Source organism: Gouania willdenowi, chromosome 6 (genome assembly GCF_900634775.1).
Source record: "Gouania willdenowi chromosome 6, fGouWil2.1, whole genome shotgun sequence".
NCBI lineage: Eukaryota > Metazoa > Chordata > Actinopteri > Blenniiformes > Gobiesocidae > Gouania > Gouania willdenowi.
In genome coordinates this window covers 27,924,195-27,940,549 of record NC_041049.1, presented here as the reverse complement: position 1 = coordinate 27,940,549, position 16,355 = coordinate 27,924,195, and the positions used below count along the sequence as shown (strand labels likewise).

The 16,355-nt window shown below is 39.1% G+C and overlaps 2 protein-coding genes across 4 annotated transcripts; both read right to left on the bottom strand.

Annotated features, from left to right (window-relative positions):
- Positions 1 to 162: 162 nt before the first annotated feature.
- On the bottom strand, positions 163 to 7,434 carry LOC114464339 (troponin I, slow skeletal muscle-like). Its single transcript, XM_028448410.1, has 8 exons — positions 7,395 to 7,434; positions 6,783 to 6,808; positions 6,667 to 6,670; positions 6,324 to 6,365; positions 3,806 to 3,937; positions 3,622 to 3,711; positions 3,015 to 3,188; positions 163 to 477 (listed from the first exon to the last, which is right to left on the bottom strand). The coding sequence occupies exons 2-8, from the start codon at positions 6,791 to 6,793 to the stop codon at positions 388 to 390; spliced, it is 543 nt and encodes a 180-aa protein (XP_028304211.1). The 5' UTR covers positions 6,794 to 6,808; positions 7,395 to 7,434; the 3' UTR covers positions 163 to 387.
- Positions 7,435 to 11,951: 4,517 nt separating this feature from the next.
- Positions 11,952 to 15,990, bottom strand: LOC114464338 (troponin I, slow skeletal muscle-like). Of its 3 annotated transcripts, none has more exons than XM_028448408.1 (8): positions 14,616 to 15,987; positions 14,448 to 14,466; positions 14,348 to 14,351; positions 13,052 to 13,093; positions 12,809 to 12,940; positions 12,535 to 12,624; positions 12,209 to 12,382; positions 11,952 to 12,138 (listed from the first exon to the last, which is right to left on the bottom strand). In XM_028448408.1, exons 2-8 carry the CDS (start codon positions 14,456 to 14,458, stop codon positions 12,052 to 12,054), a joined length of 540 nt encoding a protein of 179 aa, XP_028304209.1. In that variant the 5' UTR covers positions 14,459 to 14,466; positions 14,616 to 15,987; the 3' UTR covers positions 11,952 to 12,051. The 3 variants fall into 3 exon arrangements, with proteins under 3 accessions (XP_028304209.1, XP_028304208.1, XP_028304207.1); XM_028448407.1 differs by having other exon boundaries at positions 14,448 to 14,471; positions 14,616 to 15,793; XM_028448406.1 differs by having other exon boundaries at positions 14,348 to 14,471; positions 14,616 to 15,990.
- Positions 15,991 to 16,355: the final 365 nt, after the last annotated feature.

The following is a 16,355-nucleotide window of genomic DNA, read 5'->3' as shown; positions in this document are numbered from 1 at the left end:
GTGTGAAAACATCACAGATCAAGGTTGTTCACCTCAGACTGTTGAATCATGTTTATTATCAGACAGACGAGATCAGACACAAACTGCAGCTTTATGTGCTTATAGATTTTCATATGTGTACATTGTATGTTTATATATGCTTATTAGATACTATAGGTGCTATAGGAGCTTAGTTCTGCATCTAAAAGTTAGAATGCTGCCACCAGCAGGCTGCAGGAGGAAGGAGAGCACACGAATACACACAAGGCTTATTTTATGTTAATTTATCTTAAGCTGATTTCACCTAACTCATACGCTCTCTTGTTGTACTGTTATTGCATTAACAATCACATCAGTAGATTTATTGATGAGTTTATTTGTTCTCCTTTGGTCATATTCTCAGCTCCTTCAGTTTCCAGAGGCGTCAAACATCTTCTTCCTGCCATCCATCCCAGACATGGCCTCCACGTTCTTTCTCCAGTCGGTCACCTCTTCTTTCTGCACACACACATAAGGTCTCTACTGCAGGGTCATACTCCAGGCGTTGATTACTGACTGTAGGAACTGGTAATGCTGTGCACCAGCTGGCGTTCATGTTACCTGGTGACTGAGCCGGTGAGGCTCAACTCAACAATATTTTTAATTTGAGAGAATTTAAAAATGAATGAACCAAAAAGGCAGACATTTTGCAGCCCAGGGATAATTAGAGAAATGGAGTACTGGGCGATATGGACCAAAACTCAAATCTCGATATTTTTATCTCAAAATGGCAATATACGATATAAATCTCGATAATTTATTTTGAATAAAGTCTTAGCAGAAAGACAATTCTGGGTTCAATGTCCTTATGCAAAATGCCACACAGACACATTTATGAACAAACAGCTGCACAATGTGTGCCACTTTAGTCCCCTCTAAGGGACAGCACGTGTGAGTGTGTTCTGTAGCGTGGCTTGTTTAGGGAAAGGTCTGGATTAATAGTAATCCATCGAACTGTGCTTTTCATGTTTTTCAGATAAGTAGTGAAAGCAGCGACTCCTAAACAAAGTATTTTAATGTGAAATAAGCTATAAAAATATATATCTCTATATAGGCAATATTATAATTTTCTCTATCTCCAAAATAAAAAATATCCTTGAATTTTGATTATATCTCCCAGCCCTAAGAGGAAGTGAAAATAACTGCAAAAAGCAAAGCCGCACTCATCACACACCAACAGACAACAAGAGACATGTGGTCATAGACCCTTTAAAAACCTAACTACACCCTGAGGTTTTAGCTGACATGATTTGATTAAGGGTGGGGCTCTTGGGTCAATTAAGACACCCCCAGTCTATGCTATAAAATATCTAAAGAACAATCTATGCCATGGTAACTACCTATTCAACATTCACTACACCTCTCTATTCACAATTCTCTCAATCCATCCTGCTCACCACAGATAGCAGAGTGCACAGGTGCTAGTTTTTATAGGAGGGGCGGGGCCAACAGTGGTGGTTTATTTGGACGTAAAAGACATGTTTCAATCAATAGATCTTGCATTTTTACAACAAAATATGCCAAAATTGAAACAATTGGGTCCTGTACTATGAAGTTGGATTCCCTCTTATCGTGCTAACTTCGGTGTGTGGGGTACTACGACACGGGCTAACTGCTTACCAGGCTAAATCACTGTGGTAATTTAGGATGAACACGTAATCTGGTCGGGAGTACGTTTTATTCTGGATAAGATCTGAGCGTGTACAAAAGTCCCGCCTTCTGACCAATCAGTTCTCTTGGAAAATGACCTGAGATCCTGGTTGGTATGAGGATTTGACAGCTGCTTCCTGACATCCAATGGAAAAGATATAGATTTAGATCTGATGGACTGATCTACAGTCAGCTGATGAAGCCTGTGTCGGGCAGTCTCTGTATCGCAGATGGATCAACTCATTCATTCATACATGATGAGGCTGATGCTGTACGCTGATGCAGGAACATACTACAGTAGAACAATGTGCTCTCATCCCAGTCTGTGTGTGATACATTGAGGAGGTCTACCTGAATAGAAACATGTCTGTGCTGTAATAACGTGAAATATATAAGAGCGCGTTCCATTTATCATTCAGTGGATTAACATTGTATAATCTCACGCTTGTATGCATAAACTGTGTTTATGTCTGCATTCGTTTCTTCCTGCTTTTTCTGCAGCAACAGTGATGTATTTGGTCTATATGTCTACAGTATATATATATATATATATACATATACATATATATATATATATATATATATATATATATATATATATATATATATATATTATTTTTGATTTTTTTTTGTAATTTAAATTCTTATTAGGAACAGACAGTACAAATATAATATGACATTACAACAGTCCCAGGTTTTTAAATATGTATACAGTATAAACAAAACAACATATATCCATACATAGTTATAAAATAACAAAGTGAATAAACAAACAGAAAATCTATTTATAAAAAATTATTCCTCAATCGTAACGTAAGATCCTTTACACAGTTTCTCCGTGATTGAGATTGGTCTGACGCTGCAATCTCCACCCCTGACACTAGATCGCGCACGTCGCCAGGCTGAAATCACTTTGCTTAAATGAACGTGTTGATATCCTGCTTCCTAGTGCAGGATCTCACCAACAGAGAATGTCAGCAGTGAAGCCAGCTGACAGAGGGATATCCCGGATATACTTATCCAGATTTGTAGTACAGGCCCTTGGAGTTGGATAGGATCTATCAACAACACTACTTCATAAACGAATACATTTGTTTTCAGAAGAATGAAACAGTTTTCATTGTGTTTCAGAAACAAAGAAGTATGAACTTATTTACTCACCCACGATACTCCGAACAGTCCGAACTAATAATGACTGTTAATGACACACCTGTGTGTGTGTGTGTGTGTGTGTGTGTGTGTGTGTGTGTGTGTGTGTGTGTGTGTGTGTGTGTGTGTGTGTGTGTGTGTGTGTGTGTGTGTGTGTGTGTGTGTGTGTGTGTGTGCGTGTGTGTGTGTGTGTGTACCTTCTCCTCCTCCTTTTTCACAGTCTTCAGGTTGGCCTTGAAGTCGATGGACTGTGAGTGTTTGGAGCCCAGCAGGACGCTCAGCATGGCCTCAGCAGAGATCTTCACCCTCCTAAGGTTTGGCTTCTTAAACTTACTCTGGATCTCTATGATCTTCAGTTTCATGTTGTCAATCTGACACCAACAAACAAATGAACCCGCGCTCGTTTAGCGCAGACTTTCAAAAACGAACGATCAGATCCGTACATCTCCAAGGAGACACTGTTCGTAGACAAAAACGGTTTTCGGAAGTATGGTTGTGTGTGTGTACATGACCATACACCGATGACATCATCAGCGTTCTAAAACAATGTTTAACAGGAGTTCCACAGTGTGGATAGGAAAATGAATGGGACATATATCTATAAATGTTCTTTTGGTTGTCAGAACATCACCAAAATTTAATCAGCTGTTCCTTGAGCATGATCAACATTTCCTGAAAATTTCATCAAAATCCGATCATAACTTTTCAAGTTATTGTATACACACACACACACACACTAAACCGTTTTTGCTGTGCTGACATGTTCTCCCACTAGAGGGCAGTGGCTCCCTGTTTGTTTCTCACCTCCTTTTCGTTCTTGTAAACTTTAAGGTCGATGTCATAGCGCTCCTCGTCCACCACGTCCACCTTCTGATGCAGGTCTTTGCACAGGTCCTTACACACAGCAAAAGTCATTGAGAAGGTAAGGGAACGACAGACTTACTGACCCCACCACTGACAGCACAGACACACTGTAGTGACCTCTGACCTGCAGCTCCTGCAGAGTCAGACTGGACACACTGACTGGAGGAACTCTCTCCTTCAGAGCAGCTTCTTTCTCCACCTTCTGCTCCTCCTTCTCCTCCTCCAGCATCTGAGCCGCCACAGCCAGCAGGCGGATCTACAAATACACTTCCTTTGTATTATACACCATTGTTAAACACACTGATCTCTAATTTATTGGTCCATTTATAAACTCACACACAAACACACACTTATCCTTTTAGTCAAAGTTATCTAAGATAATCTTTTCTAGTTTGCTTAAACAGTTCTTTTCAACGTTGTGGTCAGGACCACTAGTGGGGTCACCTGGAGTTTAAATGGGGACACCTGAAATGTGTGATTGATTAAAAAAAAAAAAAAAAAAAAAAGGCATTTTTTTTTAAATGTTTTGATTATTATTAACACAATCTTAAACAACTGTAATCCATTGATAAATATACATCTAGTTAATAATAATTACTGTAATTGTCACTAATCCTGGCTACTCTGTATTTGTAATACAGTATAACAAACATGATCAAAAACTAATTCTTTAGTAAAAATGTCTTTAAGGTTGCCAAACATTCTTGATATCACAATGGGTCACGATTAGGGATGTAACGATTCACTCAACTCCCGATACGATTCGATTCACGATACTGGGTTCACGATACGATTCTCTCACTATTTATTTTACAAAATGGGACTGTAAAAAAATTTTTTTTTTTGGGAAAAAAAACTAGAAAATACTGTACAATTTTCCTTTTATTTTTCATTGTCAAAAGAATTCCTTGATAAACAATTCAAAACAATGCAATTTAACTAAAAATAAATCTTGAATGAAATAAATAAAGGAATAATAGAAATTAAAATGAAGCCTATTAATTTAAATTCTGGTTCTATAATAAACAATGCAAAACTGCATAATTGTTCTCTTTCTTTTAAAAGTGCAACTGAAAATGTATTTTGTGCCTTAACAATTGGACTTAAAAAAAAAATAAAAAACCGTGATTACACTGATTTACGTCATATTTGTTTGGACCAGCAGAGGGCGCTGGTAACACAGTGGTCGGTTGGCATGCAGAAATTCTTGCAGTGAAGAAGATAAGCTATGCTAGCAGACAGAGCTAATAGAAAAACGTGACTTTTACAGATATTCAAGTAATATTACAGATATTCTTTCGGTGCTTAAGGAGTAATGAATCATTTATTAACATATTTAAGAGTAGAAGGCAGCCAGAAAGAAAGTATTAGCAGACTCCGCCCGCCGCCTACACTTGTGCCTACCCTCTGCTGGTTAAAAAAAGTACTGCGATTCAATTTTCAGAAAATCGATATCAACTGTGATACCTATGAATCGATTTTTAACTGCCTTACGATTAATCGTTACATCCCTAGTCACGATCCAAAAGAGGTTGGGAACCACTGCCTTAAACTGTGTTGTCGCTAACAATGAGGATCACTCAACATAAGAGATTATCAGGTAGAATTTCATCCACAACATTTCAGTGCAGCTTTTCAGAGAAATAAACATCTGTTTATCAAACAAGCAGAAAAACTGGTCATCAATGGAAAGAAAAATGCATGTTCAGCCCACACATCATCCCCAAACCTTTAAGTTTAACTTGAGATGCAGGACTGCTTATAAAACATGTTAATCCTTTCCAAATGATGCACAAAGTATGAGCTCTGCACTCTAACTCTTTATAGCTGACTGACAAACACATTTTTATTCAGAGGACAAATACGGGGCACTTTGATCTGAAGTGGGCTGCAGATTTTAGCTGGGAAAATAAACAACTTCAACATTATTTATTATTTCCATTTATTAATTAATTGTAAAGTATGTAAGACGCCAAAAATATCCAAGCAATAAGTGACAGATATCAGTCCCTGCTGGATGTTCACTTAAATTTCCTTGATTTTGTGACTAATTTGTATTTAATTTTGGGAAATTTGGTGGAATAATTTAAAGAAAATTGCAGAATTTTGGAAAAATTGAGGGTTTTTTCAACAATTTGAGTTTCAAATTGACTGCCATCATATTTTGTAACCATGAAAAAACTGTAAGCCACATTGTGGAGTTTCATTGACTTTGTGTATTTGGAGGGACTGAGATATTTACAACTAAAGTAGATGATCATTTACCTCAGGCCTCAAGTTTGACACGTGATCTAGAAGATTCCACAGTCTCACACAGACAGAAACAATCTTACCTTTCAGAGCCAATGGATGCTCCTAAACTACGTCAACATGTTTTACTCACCTTGAACTTTATCTGCACAATTTAGAATTTAGTTAAGTTCCTGATTTTTAGAATCCCTGATTTTGAGTCCAAAAGATCAGTGTGGAATCCAGCCTTAGGTCACACATGGAATTTCAACACAGATAGAAAAGATCTCATAATGTTAAAAATAATCTGAACATACAGATTAGATTAGATAAAATAAAATAAGATTGGGTAGAGCTTTATTCATCCCACAGTCAATACATAAACAAATAAACACACATTAAAAACAGGTTACCTTCAAACCCAGCCTCCGAGAGGATGAGATCTTTGACTTCTTCTGCAACACACACACAGTAATATGTGAGAAATTAGAATGTTATTATTATTATTATTATTATTATTATTTTTTTTTTTTTTTTTTATTATTATTTTAAATGTATCTGACTCTGGAACATGAACAATAATTCTGTTGTACCTGTTCTTTTTTGGCATGCGCATATAACAATAAACTTTATTCTATTGTATTATAAGGACTATATATATATATAACGTATAAACGATCTGTGTGTGTGTGTGTGTGTGTGTGCATGTGTGCGTGTGCGTGTGTGTGTGTGCGTGTGCGTGCGTGTGATACTCACAGGTCTGTGCAGCATTTAAAGAGGAGACACACAACAAAGAGCAGAGGTGACCTTATAACAAACATTGCTCATAACAAACACCGTATCACAAACTTCAACAACTAATGAATACTCACGCATCACCCATGGTACAACGTTACAGCTGTAAACACACAAAGTACACGTTAGACACACACAGCTTCCCTGTGAGAGCAGAGGCCACCAGAAGGTGAACGAGCAGATAATCCTCAGACATGCTGGACCACACATCCCAGTTAAACTGTTACACATCCCAGTTAAGCCAGTAAACATTCCAGTTAAACTGCGCTACACATCTCACTTAAACCATTACTCTTCCCAGTTAAACCATTATATATCCCAGTTAAACCATCACACATCCCAGTTACACCGCTACACATTTGACTTAAAGCATTACACATCCCAGTTAAATCCCACTTAAACCATTACACATCCCAGTTACATCCCAGTTAAACCATTATATATCCCAGTTAAACCATCACACATCCCAGTTACATCCCAGTTAAACCATCACATATCCAAGTTAAACCATTACACATCCCAGTTAAATCCCAGTAAAACCATCACACATCCCAGTTAAACAATTTCACATCCCAGTTAAACCATCACACATCCAAGGTAAACATTACACATTCAAGTAAAGCCTTAATAATCCTAGTAAACCCATTAATAATTCTAGACAAAGCCAGTGCACAGAGTTTAAGTCTTACCTGCTGGAGACGCAGAGCCTCTGTGGATGGTGTGTGTGTGTGTGTGTGTGTGTGTGTGTGTGTGTGTGTGTGTGTGTGTGTGTGTGTGTGTGTGTGTGTGTGTGTGTGTGTGTGTGTGTGTGTGTGTGTGTGTGTGTGATAAACACTAAAATAGCAGGGCTGACATTTGCTGCTGCTCATCACGAGGCAATAAAAGCTTCCAGTCTTTGTTTGAGCTGCTGGAGGTGAAGGAGGATAACCTTAGGTGACCTCTGACCTCAGGGCAGCAGCTCCGCCCCCTAACGTTCTAACCCATCACTATAAATGACTTTGATAGCAAAAACCAACTCTCCTGTAAATGTAATGCAGCGGCCGTGTCATATTCCCTCTAAATGTTGAGCTTCTTCCTGCTCTAGGAACCTGATGGGCACTGAGCTTCACTCCATCAGGAGCAGCTTGGGGTTCCATGTCCTCTTCAGGGACACTAAGGGACAGGAAGCCTGGACCCACACTACCACCTGACCATGGCCTCGTGGGTTTTTATTGTCTGTCACAGATTGATTTGTGTCTTTTATTGTTTGGGAGATAGAGGAGAGAGGACAGGTGTGTGTGTTTGAGCGTGTGTGTGTGTGCGTGCGTGCGTGTGTGTTAATTCAACTAGAGTAGTGCTGACCTAGGATTATTTTTAACTGTTAACCTGAAGCTTTGCAAATACTGAGGGTTCAAACTACTCAATGCCATCCATTCACCTGATCACCTGATCTTTGAAACACATCCAGATGAGTTGGTTGGAATTTTACACTGAAGGAAATGTTCTCACTCTCTGTAAAGAAGGGAGTCTGTCATTGTTGTTATGTTATTATTAGTATTATTGTTTATCTTGTGTTTATGTTGTTTGTATGTGTTTAAAGGTAAGATCAGATCTCCTCTATTGATCCCCAAGGAAGAAACTCAGCTGTTACAGCAGCTCAAGGTAGGAAACCACAGTCACACTACAGATAAAAAACACTGCCAAATATTGGTGCGTGTGTGTGCGTGTGCGTGTGTGTTTAATGTAAGTACAGTATGTGTGTTCGAATCACACATATCAAGGGGTACATGGAAATGTACTTTCTAACATTATAGGATACATTCTTACATGCAGACAGACATTTTCCTCATCCTTTGTTAATGAATTGTGACACAACTCTTTAAAATACATTAAAATTTGAAGTTCAAAAACTATGATGGCCAAAACATAATAAATAGATGAATAAGATGCTGAAATATGAGGTTAATGCAGGACTAAACAAAGCAAAGGGTTCAGATGAGCCTGCTGACGCAAATAAACAACACATAATATGACATAAAGGATAAAGGGTTCATGGGACAAAGATGGTTGGGAAACACTAGTGTAGTCCACCTCTCCTGTGTTCATCATCAGTAAACCTTTATCTGCAGCAGACTGGTCTTGGTTGCCATGGCACTGCAGTGGTTCCTCGGGTTTTGTTTGTCATCGTTACACAAGATAAACTCACACTGCTGTGTTAGGCCTTTTTATGTAAAAGGGCCCATGTTATGCTAAATTAACTTTTCTGTGCTTTAAACATCATAAAGTGCTATTTAGGCTTCATACACATGCCCAAAGTGTTTTTTTTTCATTGATTCCCTAGATCGTTAGTTAGAGGGTGATTTGCTCCTTTCTTACTGCAGGGTGAGCCCAAACACCTCGCTCCAATTTGATGACGCGTTCCCACTTTGATGACGAATTTGAGGCAGCTCTGAGCTGGAGAAGCCACGCCTCCAGGAAGCTCTCTGTATTTTCTCCAGTTTATGGATGTACCGGCAAACACCCCGCCCCCACGCTCTGTCTCATGTTTATAAAGCAGCATGAGCTCGGCTACGGATTGGGTGGGAGGAGGGCGGGCCGTCCTCTGGCCCTATGTCACCGTGCGGGGAGGAGGAAGTCAGTGTCCCATCTATAGACACGCCTGGGGCATAAGTAGGTCGCAAATCAGCCTGTTTGTGTAGAGTTGCTCAGAAAGTGACTTTTCAGAGGCTGGAAAACAGGAGAGTTTGGGAAAATAAACCTCAAATACTATGTTTTTAAGGTTCTTAGAACAAATGGAGATGGGTGAAAAATAGCATGACATGGGACCTTTAATGAGTATTTCAGAGCACAGGACTGTGTGTCTAACATGCTTCTCCGCAGCACCAGGGCACCACAGGGAACTGTTCTGGCTCCTTTCCTGTTTACATTATGCACAGCGGACTTCGGATACAGCACCCCTATCTGTCACCTGCATAAATTCTCAGATGACTCTGTGATCGTCTCCGTCAGTGATGAGGCGACGATCACAGAGTCATCTGAGAACTGATGCAGAGCTTTGTGAGCAAAATCACCTCCTGATCAACATTGGGAAAGCCAAGGAGCTGGTGGTGGATTTTAGCCAGTGCCGTCACCCTCCACCTCCACTGCTGAACATCCAGGGAAAGGAAGTTGAGAGGGTCTCGACCTGCAAATACCTGGGTGTCCACATTAACAATAAACTGGACTGGAGCGTCAACACAGATGCTCTCCATAAGAAAGGCTAGAGAAGACTCTTCCTGCTCTGGAGGCTGAGGTCCTTCGGAGCATAGGGGACACTCCTGAAGAACTTTATCACGACTCAGTGGTTGCGTCTAATTTTCTATGGAGTGGTCTGCTGGGTTGAAGGAGTTTCTGTCCCAGACAAAAAGAGGCTAGACAATCTGGTGAGGAGGGCCAGCTCTGCTCTGAGTTGCTTCCTGGACTCCATAGACACAGTGGGGGACATGCTGGACAACCCTGACAACCCCCTTCAGGACACTCTGACAGCACTGCACTCTTTCAGTGCACTGGCAGACTTTTACACCTACGCTGTGTGAAGGAGAGATTCCGCCGCTCCTTCCTGCCTGCAGCTGTCTGAGTTTACAACTAGAACATTGGCAGCCAATCAACTGACAACAGTCAGCTAGTTTAGTGTGTATATGTATATATATATTTTGTTTTTATTGTTTTTATTGTGCAATGTACTTTCTTGCAACATGTTTTCCCCTCTTCTATCTGTACTGTGTACAGGCCTATGTATATATATTCTTATTTGTCTGCAAATTTCCCCTTTATGGGACGAATAAAGGACTTCTTACCTTCTTATCTTATCTTATAAACTATGGGTATTCAAATTAAATTCAACATGGTCCAGTAAGCAAAAATGTATTGATGCAAAGCCCCGGAGAATCGGAAAATCTAATCATAATGTGTAGTTTATATTTAAGGAGCCTTGTAGTTATATCAGCATCTACGTGTTATCAATAACTGACTTCTGTACAATTCCAATTGGGGTTTTCTTGCCAATTGTTATTGTCACGTAATAGAACTGAATATTTCCATATTACTATGAGCACAATTCACAAAATAAAAATATGGCTATGTTTCAAATTAAGAGAAAAAAATAGATTAAAAGTTAAAATTGTGCATGTTTTTGTTTTTTTGTTTTTCCAATCTGAACTAACTTTACACATAAACAAATCTTAATTTAACAGTTTTAGAGGCTGACTTTCTTTCCCTTTAATTTCAGTTTATAATGAGAACTGAGCTCTAGCTTGTCCAGCCATTTTAAATTATGATATGTATATATACGTATAAGGGTGCATAATGCACCAAAAATGACAAAAATGATCTCAAATCTAAGAAACTCTGGGTACATTCGTGGACACGATGTTGGTCAGTAAATGTGTGACATCTGTTTCTTTTTCTCTATACTGCGATCATTCTTTTAGTTTTTTTGCTTTCTCGTGCTCTAACTCACAATGCTTAACGACGGCAATGTATGAACCTGATTGGTTGAGCAGTGTCACGTGGGACAGATAACTCAACATGCAATTGGCTTGAGTGTTTCCTTCTCGACTAGAAGGCCACTATGAAGATTACAATAGCTGACTAGGTTAAAAATATAGAAGTGCTGCTTTAAATTTTGATTCATAACTCCTGTTTTGACTATAGGTTCATGGTGCCCCCTTTGTGTCCAGACAGGGATCGAGGCTTGTTGTAAACGCACAAACCCAGTAGTCCCATACCAGTCCTGGCTTTATTGTGGGGCTGCGACAAAGGGGGGCTCGTCCGTTGCTTTTTTTTCTTTTGATTTGTTTGTGCTTTGGTAATTCCCGTCACTTGTGCTGCTTCCCTTGGGATTGTCATTGTCTGTGGTGGGTGTTTTAGTGGGACCTGTGTCTCTGAGCTCATGTGGACAAATGTTTGTGCAATGCTGTGCTTGTGTTTCCTGTGTAGTGTGTATGGATGGTGACATGGAGTCTTTTGGAGTTTTATTTGAATGGACTTTGTTTGATTCTCTACCTCCATCACTTTCTCAGAGCTTTGTCTTTACATCATGGATCATCAATAATGAGCAGCAGTAGCAGTTTGTCTTTGGTTTTATTCTCAGCCTTTGGTTAAAAGAAGAATGCTCCAGATATTTAACACACACACACACACACGCACACACACACACACACACACACCACACACACACACACACACACACACACACACACACACACACACACACACACACACACACGCACACACACACACACACACACACACACACACACACACACACACACATACACACACACACACACACACAGTCTGGGAGCCTACAGGGTTCCTGTGGTTTCACTACTGTCCGGAGTTAAACATCTTCTTCCTGCCATCCATCCCCGACATCGCCTCCACGTTCTTTCTCCAGTCAGTCACCTCTTCTTTCTAAACACACACACACATATACACCAAGCCGTGAAACCTGGATGAGCTTCACAGCAGAGTTTGTCCTCACCTTCTCATCCTCCTTCTTCACAGTCTTCAGGTTGGCCTTGAAGTCCACGGACTCTTTGACCTTTGACCCCAGCAGAGCTCCCAGCATGGCATCGGCAGAGATCTTTACCCTCTTTAGGTTGGGTCTCTTCATCTTTCCTTTCAGCTCACAGATCTTCATGGACAGGTTCTCTATCTGAGAGATGTTGTAGTCCTTCATAAGTCACGCCACACAAAGCCACCTATTCCTTTAAATGTTCTTCTGTCCATTAATAACTCCTGAATACTTATTAGCCCAAAGTAGAGTCACTGCTGTGAGACTGATGTATGTCAGATGATCACACTCACCTCTTTGTCGTTCTTCAGCACCTTTACTTCGACGTCGTATCGCTCGTCGTCAGTCAAGTCGATCTTCTGATTAAGCTCTTTGCACAGATTCTGAGCACAGTGTACCCAGGACTTTTATTGTGAAGGGATGCTTTTTTTAATTGAATCTCTGAGAAATCCATCCTTGTATTTTTGTAGTGGATCAGATAAAAATATCTAATCCTAAATTAGGATTGATTTAGTCATTATTATTATGTATTACTGTAAAACAGACCCAGTGTAGACATGTCTGTACCTGGAGGTCTGTGAGGGATAGACCAGACATCTGCAGAGCAGGGACTTTCTCCTTCAGAGTGTTTTCCCTCTCCTTCTTCTTCTCCTCTTTCTCCTTCTCAAACATCAGCGCCGCTACCTTCAGCAACTTCGTCTGCATCCATACATCACACACATCCACAGCATTTTACAGAATCCTCAGCAGCTTCCATTCACTTTATTGTATGAAAAAGAAATAGCGTTTTATGTTATGGAGGAGAGCAACCTTCAGGTTGAGTCTGCGTGACGCTGACGTTTTGGACTTTTTCTATTAAAGAAATAAAACAAAGGTTAGAGCAGGGATGTGTTTTTTATCAAAAATGTAAATTTTAAACATAATGTCCCTGTATGCTATTAACGTCCTAATGATAACTGTAGCAATACCAATAATAATAATAATTCGGACTCAATCAATTGATGCCTTATTGGCATTAATTGATGATAGGGTCTTTTGTGAGGGCAGGCTGTGAAATAATAATGTAATCAATATTAAGGATGTCTGATTTTATGGTCGATATAATAATGAAAATGTAAAATAGTCAAGTAAATGTAAAATTGGTTTTGGTTATTCACAATCTGCACACACAGAATACATCCCAGAAGTTAATGTGATAAGAGGAAATCCAGCTTTGTAGTAAAGGTTCATGGAGCTGTTTACATAGTCCGTGTTTCTGCAGTATGAGGTGTTCACTTATGATTTCCCATAATGCATCAGTACTGTGTTTTCTTCATTAGAAGTTAGAATGATTGTTGTACGTGTCCCATCCCAGTTAACTCAGCACCTGTCAAAGGAATTTCCCATTATAGGTTAGCATTAAGCTAATACAACCAAAGGCAGAGACGAGCAACTTTTAACACAGCGAGGACCACATGATCAACATTAATGTCAGCAATTAGAATAATGACCAATCTCAGCATTACTGTAATGCAGGCGACAACAAAGGCTTTGTGTGTTTTTAGAGTCATTTTGTATGTTTTTCTTGTGTGTTTTGTGAAAAATTGTGTATTTTTGCAGTTATTTTGTGTATTTTTTTTTGTTGTCCTAATTTGTATTTTTCTGTAATTTTGTGTGTTTTTGAAATCATCTTGTTTGTTAACTTTTGGGACTGCACAAAATGAAACTGAGGGCCTCATGTGGCCCCCAGGCTGCCAGTTGCCCATGTCTGACTTAAGATAATGTGGCTAATAGTTAGCAGCGTATGTTCCACTATGCTAACAGTAATTATTCATGGAAAATTATGTAAACGTGTGTGATAGTTTTACAGTGACTTTAGTTTCTCTGTGTGCTAAACTTGCACAAACACATGGGCTGGAGATCTGTGATGGAAGCTTAAGTTGGTTAAGGCTAAACATGTCTGTAAAACGTTTGTATCAGACTTCCCTTCTTACAATAATACTGCTGACAATTTCTCAAAATAAGGTTATGTTGAAACTTAAATGTTAAGCAGGCCGTTACAGGAGTGAGAGAATTATTCTGAAAACCATAAGTGGCATGAGGAGAAAATGTTCAGTGTAAACTTACCGGGCTGTGAAGGAAACCGTCAGGATGAGAAGAGCGTGGGAGTGGAGACGTTAGAGAGTTTTCCATGTTAGGACGTTATAGTTAGATACATCGTACTTACCCCTCAGACATGGTGAATCCTGATCTGTCAAGAGAAACCAATTTATTATAAAAATCTATTATTGTTGTTTATTATCTCTCTCTCTCTCTCTATATATATATATATATATATATATATATAGAGAGAGAGAGAGAGAGAGAGAGAGAGAGATTGGGAAGGGAGACAGACCTTTTCTTCCTGTTGCAGTCCTAAGAATGAGAGAGAGGACGAGTGTGTGTGTGTGTGTGTGTGTGTGTGTGTGTGTGTGTGTGTGTGTGTGTGTGTGTGTGTGTGTGTTCTCCTCAACTTCAGGTTAAAGAGAAGCAGTTAAACTGACTAACAACTGATTGGACACTATGAATAGGTGTGTGTGTGTGTATTTTTGTATTACACTAGCAGTTCTCTCACTTGCTGTCACCAGCAGAGTGCTAAATAGTTTATAACCAGCATAGTGGTAATTTTATTGAAGGAATATTACTAATGTAATAAAATAATTGTAATTATTACTAATAATTCAAAATATTGTATTGTAGTAGTAATATTTTATAAAAGTGACATTTATTTGCAATAATAAAAAAAAGTACAAATATAAATCCCTCTAGAGAGAACTAGACTACTGTGGAGGTAGATATTTAGTAAATGATAGCTATGGTTTTGCCCTGGAAACGCATTTGGACGAATTAGTCTGAGGTGCTTCATCCGATTCACTTCAAACTCGACTATACTTATGACCCAGTGAAGATGAAAAATCATCAAAGGAATTTTGTCTCTAACGGTTTGGTCGTGGCGCCGCTGCAAAGTTGCAATGCTAATTACCACGCCACAATTTCAAAATCCCCATAACTCTAACACACAAAATTTGATCAGCTTCAAATTTCACACAAATGACAGTTGCCCAAGCGTATTCATGACTGCCTTGAAACATTTCCCATCATGCCTTGCATTTTTGACTGGCGCCATTTACGGTCATGTTCACTGTTAGTAACTATAGCACACCAAAATAGGAAAATGCATATAACTCTCAAATACAAAGTTCAAACTGCTTCATATTTGATACACATGTTGACTGTCCAGCCCTAAACAAGACTCAATGTAAAAATTACCCATCAGGCCTTGCGTTCTCAGATGGCACCACTTTTAGTGGCGTTCAACGCTAACAGCTCTAGTGAAAAGACGATATGTCGTGTTGACCTCAAAATACTGTTGGATGAACCTTATAAGATGGGAGCAGGTTGATGATGAATTAAAAACAGGCTGTGATCAGTGGGAGGGGCCTATATAGTCACCAAAAAATCATTTTATAATGTTTTTGCTACAGTGATATACTGTACATCCCTTTAGCCTTATTCAGAGGGCCAAAGTTGAAAAAGTTCCACATTTTATAAAAAGTCAGCTTCAAAAGTTGGATTTTTCTCGCTACTTGATGTAACAGAAACTCCTCTTCCTGACAATCCTGGCTCCTCCCACCCTATAAGAATGTGAGCTCCTCCCTCTCAACCTACCTTACAGCCATAACAAACACTGCGGTTTATATATAGAATACATGTTATACTATATTGTCATATATGTAAAGCTACATACACAAAATGTGTTCTCTGCATTTAAGCCCCTCCCTGAGCACTCATGAATATGCATAAGTAAACAAAACAGCCCATTTTTAGAATTACTCAGAAAATGACTTTTCAGAGGCTAAAACTCCAGAAAACAGGCGAGTTTGGGGAAATAAACCTCAAATACTATGTTGTTGGGGTTTTTAGAACAAATGGAAATGAGTGACAAATAGCATAATACTGGACCTTTAATTATTCTTGTTATTATGATCTTTTTTTCCCTTTCTTTTTTTTTTAAACGTAATCACACAAACATGTTTCAGATTTAATTACAAGATTGGGTTTTGGGTCAGAATTGTGGTTTATAGAGTTAAATTGA